General features: G+C 38.4%; 1 protein-coding gene across 3 annotated transcripts in view; it reads left to right on the forward strand.

Moving 5' to 3' along the window:
- Window positions 1–13,775, forward strand: part of cemip (cell migration inducing hyaluronidase 1) — a 124,409-nt gene that overhangs the window by 103,761 nt on the left and 6,873 nt on the right. For all 3 annotated transcript variants that reach the window (XM_079638245.1, XM_079638244.1, XM_079638246.1), the window contains 8 exons: window positions 650–735; window positions 1,021–1,152; window positions 1,660–1,695; window positions 1,995–2,150; window positions 9,482–9,662; window positions 10,847–11,062; window positions 11,370–11,581; window positions 12,885–13,070. In XM_079638245.1, the coding sequence (XP_079494371.1) occupies window positions 650–735; window positions 1,021–1,152; window positions 1,660–1,695; window positions 1,995–2,150; window positions 9,482–9,662; window positions 10,847–11,062; window positions 11,370–11,581; window positions 12,885–13,070 (1,205 nt within the window). The remainder of the gene's footprint in view (window positions 1–649; window positions 736–1,020; window positions 1,153–1,659; window positions 1,696–1,994; window positions 2,151–9,481; window positions 9,663–10,846; window positions 11,063–11,369; window positions 11,582–12,884; window positions 13,071–13,775) is intronic.

A 13,775-nucleotide genomic window follows, 5' to 3' on the forward strand; every position in this document is an offset into this window, starting at 1 on the left:
ATACAGTAAAAACTGTAATATTGTGAACTATTATTACAATTTAAAATCACAGTTTTCAATTTGAATATATTTTAAGTTTCAAAGTTGAATTATCAACATCATTACTCCTGATTATTATCAATGTTGAAAACAGTTGTGCTGCTTAATAATTATTGTGGAAACCAAGATTATTATTATTTTCAGGATGTTTTGATGAATAGAATGCTCAAAAGAACATCATTTATTTAATGCATTTTAATTAATTTATCAGATTTGTTGTTAACTTTATTTTCACTTTTGATCAATTTAATGTATACTTGCTGAACAAAAGTATTACTTTCTTTAAAAATTATATCTTACTGACCCCAGGTTTTTGAACGATGGTGTGCAAGGGAAAGTGTGTGTATTGGATTATGTATTTTCTTCACCTTTTTTGGCTTCATTAGTGTGATAAATGAATTTGTAAAAATACAAATATTGCATATAGTCTCTTAATTAACATGTGCTCATAAAATCTGCATGGTAATCCTATTAGAGTGACAAAAGGTTGTATCGTTTGAGTTTGGGTATATGTTACTCTGCAGGATGTCAACAAATCCGTCAGGTTTATTTAAAGCACTGATGAAGGAGGTCTTGTTTTTCATGTTTTGCTGTTTATGTGTCTTGGTAGGCGGGGATGATCCTCGACAATGGAGTGAAGACGACCGAGGCTAATGCGAAGGACAAGAGACCCTACCTCTCCCTCATAGGAGCTAGGTTAGCATTTACAATTTCCCACTCCTGCTGAAGCATTGGGTGCTTCTGCGCTGGTGTTTTAAAGGAACACAATTTTTGTTGTCATTTACTCACACTCCTCATGGCTACTTTTTTCAAACAATAAAAATTACAAATTAAATTGAGGCTGTCAAGCTCTGAAAACCCACAAAAGATTTATAGAAACACACATGACTGGTGCGCTAGAACTTTAGCAACCATAAACACTATCAAGCAAACAAAACAAGACATCAGATCCAGCATGGACCAGTGTCTCTTCTTTGGCAGGTACGGCCCACACCAGGATGCAGACCCCTTTAAACCAAGAGTTCCTGCTCTAGTCCACCATTTTGTGGCCTACAAGAACCAGGACCATGGTGCATGGCTGAGAGGAGGAGACGTTTGGCTGGATGATTGCCAGTAAGCATTTTGATTCTTGAATTGGCATGCCCTCAAGTTAGAAAATCCTAAGTTTCCTACTGGTAGTTATGCCACAGTGGCCATCTTCTGTCTAAAATTTGATTTATTATGCCGTTTGGCCATCTTCTTAGCAGCCTATTTTATTTGATCAATCATATCTAGATGGGACGTTTAACATAAACAGCTGTTTTTGAATGATGAAACTGAATTATCACTAAACCTCAACATATATGAAATATCACTTAGCCTTCATTAAAAAATGTATTATTTTAGTGCACTACATTTTGAAAATAAAAAATATATATACGCTTGTGTCAACATAGCTTCAGTAAAATAGCTTCAGATGAGGCAAGTAAACTCTACTTCTGTTTAGCGTCTCTGACACATGACTTCAATCATGCGCGCGAGTCAGTTGTGATTGTGTGCTCTAGATTTCGATGAGCGTTATTGCAGTGTGCATGACGTGTGGTCAGCACTGACGTATCCCTTCATCTTAATTGCACACAGGTTCGCTGATAATGGAATCGGCCTGACTCTCGCCAGGTAAACCCACTAATCACCATTTTTCCTTTATTCTATTATTTTCTTTGCACACATTTCAGCAGTCTAAAAATGAAATGTTCATATTTGCTGAATTCATTATAGCGCAGGGCATGGTGCCTGTAATTGGAAAATGCCTTATATGGGCGGCTTCTTAAGATGCAGTAAAGGAGTCTGGGCTTTTGTGGGAATGTGAAAGTAATTTATTGGTGAGAAGAACGCAGCAGAGATGTGGTGTTTATTCTCAAAAGGTGAGGAATCGCACTGCATTTTTCTGACTTTGTGCTTCTTTGCTTGCACAGTGGCGGAACATTCCCGGATGACGACGGCTCCCGTCAAGAGGTGAAGAACTCTCTGTTTGTGGGAGAGAGTGGGAACAGAGGGATGCACGACCTGGATGATCAATCCTGGGGACCGGGCGGCCCCGATCATCTCGGCAGGTCTCTACCGAGAGGAACGTGAGTGCTGTGAACATCGTTTTTCCCTTTATCTTGCTAATGCACAACAAAACACTGTTTTAAAGTGTTGCGAATGGTGTGGAAGTGTGCACCAAGGTTTTCAGGGAAGCATTTGTTAAATTTTGTGGCCTTTCAAAGAGAACAATGTGTGTGACCTTGGTTTTTACTTTGGCCTATTGATGCCCACATTTTCCCCAGAAATGTTTGTAAGGTGCTGTAAGCCATTTTTGTGGAAAATATGCCCATTAGTTGTCAGATATTAGGTGTTCTGAGATATCGCAGCTATTTGTAGGCTTGATAAACTGCAAGAATTGTTTTTAAAACATTGAATATTACAAAAGAGGGTTTTTTGCACACTTTAGTTGCGTTGTCGGTATGATTCTATATTTGCAATTAATTTACTTCTGTTCTATGACATTGATATGCAAGATATTCAAAGTAAAAAAATAAATGTAGGCTTGATTTTATTAATCAGGAATTGATTGGACGCTCCATAGGGGAATGGCATGGGTTAAAATATAAGACGACATCATAACGTCAGTCGAAAAGGAATAGTTTGCACTGTTTTTCTTTGAAAGATGATGATGATGAATATGTATTAAGAAAGTTTGATTTCATGTGTAGTTTCTGCCCCACTTGCAGTAAACCAAATAGTGAAAACAAATATAGCTGCAAGCCACAATTAGTGGAATCCAGCCGGTATAGGAAACTGTAAAGATGAAATATGCTTAGTGAGTTCTGTGTTTACAATTGGGGGGGAAATCAATCCAAAGTTCCAGGTTTTACTTTGACATCTCAGAGCAATTTATCACTAGACTCTTTATACCTGACAGGGCTTGAGGATTTCATGTGCTTGACTTTCATCTGTAATACTGCAGCTCAACACATGTCACTTTATATTCCTTGTCCGCTGCTCCCTTAGAAAATCCTGGATTTGCATAGATGTGTACAAAAAGTGAATGATAAAACACATTTATCACTGACAAATCCCATCTTTATTGCATCCATGAGAGCCAAACTCTCTCTCTATCTCTATCTCTCTCTTTGAAAACTGTCCAAGTGTCAGGTGCGTTCTTCAAACTTTAGCATTCTTCTTTTAGAAAGAACTTTAATTGGACACTTCAACCATCATTGTCATTTGAATTTGCTTTTGTGATTTTTTTTTTTTTTTTTGAAAAGAAGAAACGTTTGTAAAAAGGATTTTACATTTTAAAGGTAAAGTGTGCAATTTCTGCACCAGTGGCATCAAACTGAATTCCGAAACCAATGACTGTTTTCAAACAAGATTGAATTTCTGAACCACTAAAGTCACAAATTTTACAATTGCATTGACAATCTTGTTTAATGTTTACATAAAAAAATGCATCTATTCAATTTTGCAAGCTTACTCAGGCTGCCCAAAGATGGCATATTAAAAATCTCTACTGAATAGAAATAATAAAAAAATATAGCTGCAAGCAGCAATCACCGGGGCCAAGCGCAAGCAAGACGACAAGACATGCCAAAGTGGCTGGGAGTGTGATACCAACTGCAGCAAGGAGCAAAAGTGGCTGGGAGTGTGAGACCAACTGCAGCAAGGAGCAATTGAAGACATTTAAAGATGAATTTTAGCAAAATGGTTGAAAAATCACATACATTAACTATTCAATATGACTATAAAGTTAGGCCAAATAAGGTAAACTTGGTATCTATGTTCCCAGCTTGACCCAAGGAATCTATTAAGACCAGTGACATTTCAATAGCCAGATTTATACAAAAGTTATTAGCCTTTATAACAAAATAACTAAAACAAAATATAAAAAGTTATAACAAAATTTCCAAAATTGTGTTATAACTTTTTATATTTTGTTTTAGTTATTTTGTTATAACTTTGTTATGACGCTGTTTCAAAATATTTTGAGTACCTTGTGATCTGTCAGACACATTAAGGAGTCACAAAACGGTATTTATTGTTTAAATGTCTCTAAAAATGACTACATTTGAAAGGTGAGACTTTGTAAATTCATATCAAAAGTACATGTCTGTCTTTTTTCTGATCCGCAATGTATTTTTCACTACGTGAGAACTTGGTGTGGTGTGAGAGTGGCGTCGCTTGTCAGACATAGCAACAGTAACTAAAGTGGTCGGGTCTTTGCGACCGGTCATTGACAGTATGGACGGGGATTCGTCAGTCCCAATTCAAAACAAATTTCATCACAATCAATCATTGTTCGTTTCAAATATGTGAGAGCATCAAAATGATCCATGGGTGAAATTGATTGGATTTAATTAATTTTTTTGTCAGTTCCTATCATAATTTTAACATTTTGGCGTTATTGTTAGCTATTTACCAATGTTTTCAAATTTCCTTTGTTTGCATGTTTGGTATTGTTGGACTCGGCAAGGATTCTTAGGAGGTCACTCCTGTGAAAAAAACACGGGCTTCCTTGAAACTTCTAAGGGTCCTTCAAGGCTTTGTGCCAATGACGTATACTGAGTTTTTTTAGATACACCAATGTTCTCATAGACAATCATGGCACCCTGGACAAAGACACTGTGTGCCAATTTTCAGTAGACTAACGGTTGGGTGCGCTTATTGCTATTTTCATGATTTTTTTTTACTGTTATAGTGCCACCAAGGGGCCAATTGTCACGATTTTTTTCATGTCAACTCAGATTGAGCTTATGAACATGTGTCACAAGTTTAGCGAAAATATCTCATTCCGTTCACAAGTTATAACCATTTTATAGCGCCACCAAGTGGCCAATTGTCATGATTTTTTTTACGCTATCTCAGAATGAGCTCATGAACATGTGTCCCAAGTTTTGCGAAAATATCTCTTTCCGTTCACAAGTTATAACCGTTTTACAGTGCCACCTAGAGGCCAATTGTTGCGATTTTTTTCAAGTGATCTCAAATTGAGCTCACGAAGATGTGTCCCAAGTTTAGCAAAAAAATCTCTTCCGGTTCACAATTTATAACCATTTTAGTAAAAGTGACCCTGGTGCCATCAAAGATTTTGGTTCCCCTTATCGACCGTTAATTAAAATTTTTATTTTTTTGGATGATTATTTATTGTCAGACTCCAGAAAATATTATTGCAGTGGTTTGGTTCCGATCGGGCGAAAGACCAAGGATAAGTTCGCAAAAATAGGTTTAAAAAAAAAATGCAATTTACTCGAAATTGGCGCCTTAAGGGCAAATCGGAGATAGCCATCTTGTCCGTCTTGAGCCAAGGATTCCAACGATATGGGGCACTTGATCCTGGGACAAACGGTCTAAGAGCTATGAGCAATTTTGAACTTTTGGTTGCTGTAGCGCCACCTATGGGCCATTCGGGGTTATACTCTGATAGGTTGTCCCCAAATTGAGGCTTACCATCTGGCCACGTCTCTAGGCCTTACGGTTTGGCCTGCACGATGCGTTTTACGAATCCTTAATTACAATAGGGTTTCAGCATTTCATGCTTGAACCCCTAATAAGAATGAAGTCTTTTTGCCAGTTATAGCGCCACCTATGGTCCGATCTCCATGAAACTCTGCATGCTTCCTCACCATGTTCTGACACATATGCTCATCAATTTTGGTGAAGTTCTGAGTTTTCATTTGGGATTTATAGGCTTTTTAGTGTATTTTGCCACGCCCCTTTTCTAAATGACCCTGTTACAGCCACCCAAATGCAAAAGTTCAACTTTTTTTTTTTATAATTATTGATCTAGGGAGTCCAGAGAAATGTCCTAGACTGGTTTGGTTCCGATCTGGTGAAAAACCTAGGGCTAGTTCGCAAAAGTAGGTTTCGTACAAAATTCGACATAGCAGAAAATTTTTTCTGGCCTAAATCGAAATTGGAGATAGCCATTTTGTCCGCCTTGAGCCAGGGATCACAGTGGTGTGAGACACTTGAGTCTAGGACAAACGGAGTGTAGGAGTTATGGGCGATGTAGTACTTTTGCACTAAATCTGTAGCTGTAGCACAACGTAAAATTTGTTTGCGCGGTATTTGAGAACGGTTTGGACGAATCAACACGAATTCCATAACTTTTTGTCGGTACAGTGTGGAGATGATACGATTCGATTTTGGTGAAAATCGGACAAACGGTCTAGGAGGAGTTCGACAAAGTAGGTTTTGACTGAAAATCAAGATGGCGGACAGGAAGTTCGGCCAAATATGGCAAACTTGGTATCTATGTTCTCAGCGTGACCCAGCGAATCTATTGAGACCAGTGGCATTTCAATAGGCAGATGTATTCAAAGGTTATTAGCCTTTTTGGAAATGTTGTTATAACTTTTGACCACAAGGTGGCGCTGTTTCGAAACTTCTCACGCTCCTTCAGGGCATCGTGCTGATGACCCATACCATGTTTCGTAACAATCCATTCATGCGTTCTTAAAATACAGCATTTTAGCACAAAATTCAAAATGGCCGACAGCCAAAATGGCCGACATGGTAAAATTGGATATCAGTCGACTCAGCATGTTGGCCTGAATCTAACGAGACCAATTTGATGATTTTTGGGCAAACTGTTCAGAAGTTATAAGCAAAAATAGCCATTTTTCATATCTCCGGACCAGTAGGTGGCGCTGTGCCGAAACGCAGCATGTAGCCTCAAGTCATGCTTGTGATGACATGTGGCAAATTTGGTCTGAATCCAACAAAGCGTTGCGGAGATACAGCCTTACGTCTGTTTTCGCAAGCGCTACGTAAAATTTGTTTGTGGGTTTTTTCGAAAATTGCTAAGCGAATCAACTTGAATTCCATAACTTTTTGTCGGCATGGTCTGTAGATGATCTGATTCAATTTTCATGGAAATTGGAGCAACGGCCTAGGAGGAGTTCGAAAAAGTAGCTTTTTCGGAAAATTCAAAATGGCGGAAAACTTTTCATGGCGCAAAATGACGTCATTGGGTGCAATCGAATCGTCACGAGGTCAGGAATCAGATGAAAAAAGAATTTTGTTTCTAGCCCTTGTGGTTCAAAAGTTATTAGAATAAACATGAGTGAAACTTTGGACAGTTGGTGGCGCTAGAGGGAATGACTTAGACTTACCAAAATTGGTGTATTTAATGTTGGGACTGTCCTCTATCCGAATGTCAAACCATTACAACTTTCCCGCGATCGGTTCTATGGGCTGCCATAGACTCCCAGAGCGGAAGAAGAAGAAGAATTATTTTTGGTACGGGAACAGATACAATAGGTGCCCGCACCTTCAGTGCTTGGCCCCTAATAAATATAGCTGCAAGCAGCAATCACCGGGGCCAAGCGCAAGCAAGACGACAAGACATGCCAAAGTGGCTGGGAGTGTGAGACCCACTGCAGCAAGGAGCAATTAAAGACATTTGAAGATGAATTTTGGCAAAATGGTTGAAAAATCACATACAATAACTAAAAATATGATTATCACTTTCGACCAATAGGTGGCGCAGTTACGAAACTGATGTGATGTGGTCAGAGTGAAGTGACAATGACACATACAAAGTTTGGTGTCAATATGTCAAGGCATTGCAGATATAAAGCCTGAATAGTCATTTTGGCATCATGCCTCAACTTTGCCACTGCGGTATACGAAAACGGTTTTGTCTATCGACACGAAATCCATAACTTTTACTCGGCACAGTCTGGAGATGACACGATCCGATTTTGGTGAAAATCGGACGTTCGGTCTAGGAGGAGTTCGAAAAAGTAGGTTTTAAAAGAAAATAAAGATGGCGGACAGGAACTTTGATTGACTATGGCAAAATTGGTATCTATGTTTTCAGCATAACCCAAGGAATCTATTGAGATCAGTGTCATTACTATAGGCAAATTTATTCAAAAGTTATTAGCATTTTTGGAAATTTCATTATAACTTTTGACCAAAAGGTGGCGCTGTCTCATAAATTTTTGAGTACTTTTAGGGCGTTGTACTGATGACCCATACTGAGTTTCGTAACGATACGTTCATGCGTTCATAAAATACAGCATTTTAGCACATAATTCAAAATGGCCGACAGCCAAAATGGCCGATATGGGAAAATTGAATATCAGTCAACTCAGCACGACGCCCTGAATCTAACGAGACCACTTTTGTGATTTTTGGACAAACCGTTCAGAAGTTATAAGCAAAAACATAAATTATTCATATCTCCGGACCAGTAGGTGGCGCTGCGCCGAAACGCAGCAAGTAACCTCAGGTCATGCTTGTGACGACATGTACCAAATTTGGTCTGAATCCGATAAAGCGTTGTGGAGATACGGCCTTACGTCTGTTTTTGCAAGCGCTACGTAAAATTTATTTGCGCGGTATTCGAGAACGGTAATTCGAATCAACTTGAATTCCATAACTTTTGGTCGTCATAGTCTGGAGATGATCTGGTTCATTTTTCGTGAAATTCGGAGCAACGGCCTAGGAGGAGTTCGAAAAAGTAGGTTTTTCGGAAAATTCAAAATGGCGGGAAAACTATTATGACGGAAAATGACGTCATAGGGTGCAGTCGAATCGTCGTGAGCTCAGGAATCAGAGGAAAAAAGAATGTTGTTTCTAGCCCTTGTGGTTCAAAAGTTATTAGCATAAACATGAGTGAAACTTTGGACAGCTGGTGGCGCTAGAGGGAATGAGTTGGAGACTCCAAATTTGCTATGGTGATAGTTCAGGCTGTCCTCTATCACTGTGCCAATTTGTATAAGTTTCCCGCAAACGGTTCTATAGGCTGCCATAGACGCCCAGTCGGAAGAAAAAGAAAAAAAAGAAAAAGAAAAAGAAAAAGAAAAAGAAGAATAAGAACGGGAACAGATACAATAGGTGCCCGCACCTTCAGTGCTTGGCCCCTAAAAACTTGAGAAACTTATGGGCAAATTTGTTACCCATGAGAAGGGCCGTTCATTTTAGACAGGGCAGCTGGGCTGACGTTTAGAATGTTCAAAATGTAACTGCTGGTTGCTAGGCAACCATTCATCCCATACATCCCAAAATTACATAAAATGCAATTAAACTCAGACCCTTCATGCATGCAATATTTGGTGAGTTTCTACCACTCGGACAGAAAGTTGTAGCTGTTCAAAATGAGGAAGAAAGTAGAAAGAGGAAAAGCAGTGCGCTTTATTCCAAGTAATGCATAATTTTTTTCCGTCTTGTTTAAATAATAATAGTATAACAACATTCTTAATCAAGTTATCTCAAGGTTTTTCTCAAGACAAGGCAAAAATAATAGTGTTATTCTATTTAGTGCAACTAGTTTCTCAGAAAATATAATTTCGGTTGATTTAGTAAATGTTTTTCTCTGTCCATTGCATTACATTGAGCAAATGTCCCATCTTGTGTGATATTTGATGAGTGCAAACCAGTTCAGTGATGTCATCGCCCCTCTGCCCTACAGGGACTTCCCTATTCGCGGAATGCAAATCTACGACGGGCCGATCAACGTCCAGAACTGCACATTCCGCAAATTCATAGCTCTTGACGGACGCCACACAAGCGCTTTTGGTTTCCGCCTGAACAACTCCTGGCAGAGCTGCCCGAACAACAACGTCACTGACATCACCTTCGATGATGTGCCGGTAAGCGACGTCGGGTATCATCCAGATCTCTGTGGACCTTTGTGACTCTGTGACAAAATATATGTCAGCGCTCTTTGTGCTGCTTAATAAAAGTGGATGAGGACGCTGTCTCTGAGCTATTTCAGGAACTCTGATTGATTTTGTGGAGGATGTCAAAGATGATTATAACATTTCTGAGTGTCTTCTAGCTGACAGAGGTTGTCCTTCCTCTGGTTATAATCACCTCTCCCCCCCCCCCTCATGTCACTTCCAATAGTCAGATATGAGGCTTCATTGGCTTCATTTATGCTGCAAGGTCTAAAGCACAGATCTGATTATAGGATTGTGTGGCGGTACAGACTGTACGACTGGAAGAAATGTTGTCAATCATTGTTTATTATGATAAATTTGTGTATATATTTTTGAGAACAACTTCGAAACATGGAAGAAAAGGAAAAAAAGCCAAGCAAGGCATTAAAGAACTAACAGAAATGTAACAAAGTGTTTTTAGTTTCAGCCACTGATGTGGATATAAATATTCAGCAACGGCATTGAACATGGCACATCCGATCAGAATTTAGAGTCGTACATAATAGATAATATTATGATAATATTATTTAACTTTTAATTAACATGGATATGCAAAAATAAGCATTACCATGTGGTTGTTTAACATACAAGGTTATCTAGGCTATCTAGTATTCAATACCAAAATGTGGAGACCAGTAAGATAAAAAAAAATAAAGAAATTAATACTTTTATCCAGGAAGGGTGCATTAAATTGATCGTAAAGACATTTATAATGTTACAAAAAAATATATGTTTCAAATAAATACTGTTATTTTGAAATATACATTTATACAAATATCCACAGAAATATACATATAATTGTAAGAAATTATTCTTAAGCACCAATTCCGCATTTTAGAATGATTTCTGAAGGATCATGCGACACTGAAGACTAGAGTAATGTGTATATAAATGTGTAAAATATATTTCAGACCTCATGTAAAATATTTGTGTTATGTCAAATCTAGAACCACATTTGTTAGTGGTCAAAATCATATGCAAACAAAGCTGTTTCAAGATCCGATCTGTGACCGATATTGGTTTAAATGTACAATTGTAGGCTTTATGAAAAAAATATTTCAGTCAGTTATAATAAATAGTGTCCTAATTTCCCTTGTCTCCGATTGTGGCTCTAGATCACCTCACGTGTATTCTTTGGTGAACCGGGTCCCTGGTTTAACAAGATGGAGATGGATGGCGACAAGACAACCATTTTCCATGACATCGATGGCTCGGTTAGCGAATACCCAGGCGCTTTCCTAGTCAAAGAGGACAACTGGCTCCTGAGACACCCCGACTGCATTGACATCCCCGACTGGAGAGCTGCCATCTGCAGCGGGCACTACGCCCAGGTGAGTCCAACCCAGAGACATCCACACCCTCCCGTTACTCCCAAAACAGTCCCATGTTTAGTGTCAGCAGCCTTCATTTGGGCAGTCGGTACACAAGCATCTACACGCAAACAGCGATGTTTCCCGAGCAGCACCTTGTTTGTTTGGTACATTCCAAGAAACGGCAAAACCAGACACCTTGTTATTTAGCCTTCTTTGAAATCCGCTTTCAGAGAGAAAGGCAATCAGTCTGTCAAATCTGTCAAACACTCAAGCGCTTTTTCACACGCTCTTAAATACCGTGCAAAAATATTCTGCCCCCCTCCAGATTTACGTCCAGACCCGAAACCCAGCCAACCTTAACATGAAGATGGTGAAGGATGAGTATCCAGACAAACCTCTGGAGCTGGTTGGCGCTCTGGGAAAGAGGAACCATTACCAGCAGTTTCAGCCCGTGATCACACTGGGAAAAGGGTACACCATGCACTGGGACCAAGCGGCTCCTGCTGAGGTCACTGTCTGGCTCATTAACTTCAACAGGTCAGTGACTGATCAACTCCATCAACTATGCAATAGTCTTGATAGTTTTCACTCTGGTTCAAGCCTTTTTGTTGACAAAATTCATAATTAAAATGTACGGTCCCCCAGCAGTTTTACATCTAAATGTAAACTATTTGTAAGCAAAAAAAAATATAAACATTAGTTTTATTGTTTTACTGTTGTTCTGTAAAAAAAAAAAATATATGTATATTTCTTATATATTAGTTTTCTGTGATGGGTAGGTTTATGGGTAGTGTTCGTGTAAGTGGATAGAATATACAGTTTGTACAGTATAAAAATCATTATGTCTATGGAAAGTCCCCAAAAAACATGAAAACACAACGCGTATGTATGCTTCTTATAGCAACCCTATATGCAGAGACAACTATAAGAAAGTTAGTTCACAACATTCCGACCAGACCAACAGCGACATTTGCTCAACCAATGGAGTGGGTTTGGGGGCTGGACATTCTCTTTGTCCAACCAATGGCAGATGGGTGGAGTGCTTAGGATGCCAGACAAATTTTTATTTGAATTTTAATTAAACCACAATATTAACAAGAAACCGTGGAAATCACTCACTGCTCTTCGGATAACTTTAACAGCTGTAAAAAGCCCTCTAGAATCAAACATGAACACAAATAGAAAAAAAGAAACTGGACAGCTGATTTTAATTATTTACTGTCAGTCAAACTCCAGCAGTGTCAATGTATCATATTATAAGTCTTTGACAGTATGTGTGGATGTGATTCCTTCACTATTAGTCTATATTTCAAGCACTGTTTACTTAATTTGTCTTTGTATCATCATTTGTATCTTGGTTGTAATTAGTTTCTTTGTTCTGCTTTTCGTCCATTTGTCTTGAAATTACTTGTGAGAACATCAAGCAATTTTTACTTATTTAAGGAACAAAGAGCTGCATGCAATTTTTTGTTTTGATGATATTTATATTAATAATTCAACTTTTTAAATAAAGGATGCTCTCACATCCAGTACCTCATGAACAGATCAGAATAAAGTACGAAGTTTAAAAAAAAAATACATCAAAGAGAGAGATCTGCACACATTTATGTTATTCACATTCATAAATTAAAACAGCAACATTCGCAACAGTGATTTATAAATTATATTCACTAAATGAAATGCACATCATCCTGCTCACCAACGAAACCAGACCCTCGGAACCAGGACTATGGTGCCCCCTAGTGATTGATGAAAATATTAAAATACACTACCACAGATCTTTCAAACTACAGTTCTCGTGCTTTGTTCATTTACAGCAGTATTGTTGCTTCTTTCACAGAAATGACTGGATAAATATGGGCATCTGCTATCCAAAAGGCACAATGTTCACCATAATCTCCGACATCCACAACCGCCTCACCAAAGAGACGAGGAAGACTGGGGTGTTCATGAGGACCACTGTGAGAGAAAAGATGGGCGACTCTCACCAGACAAGAGGATATTACTACTGGGAGGAGGACACTGGGTAAGAGCAGATGTTCTCTCAGTCTCCACATGCTGGGTTTATATAGTCCTTGTACGACACTATCTGCACTCCTGTATGCAACTTCAGGTCTGGTGGTAGTGAATGCAAATAGATGTCATAATACAAATAGACTTTTTGCCTATTTTAATGAAAAGAATAGTTGAGAGAAGACAAGAAATGATGCAAAGAAGTAACGGACCAGGATCAGCAAAATGACACGACGGCGCATCATGTGCACTATGTGCTAGGTCACTAAATGCAATACGGATTAATTAAATCAGTATACAAATAAATAAAAATAATCAATTTAATTTAATATTAATAAATACTTTTGAACTCCCAGCAGCTCCAAGCTTATCAGTTTAATAGGTCATTGTATTTTTATAATAATTTACATTATTATTAATTTCAATATTTATTTTATTTTATATATACATGCACTAGTCAATAATGTGGAATCATTTTATCCCTTAAAACTCATTGTATTTGACATATTTAAAAGTGTTTTCCTTTAAAAAATTGTCTTCATGCCTTAAAACAGCTTGAATGTAACTCTACACGCTTGCCTCGTTTAGTATACGCAGTTCTGTGAATATGCAAATTAGCCCCGCCTCCACTCACTCACATCAGCTCAGCTGTTGACGTGATTGGTTACAAGGTAGTTTGTGACATTAGAAACAGCGATTTCAAATTGTTGAATCGCAA

This window comes from Phoxinus phoxinus (genome assembly GCF_949152265.1).
Source record: "Phoxinus phoxinus genome assembly, chromosome: 2".
In the NCBI taxonomy this organism is placed as follows: domain Eukaryota; kingdom Metazoa; phylum Chordata; class Actinopteri; order Cypriniformes; family Leuciscidae; genus Phoxinus; species Phoxinus phoxinus.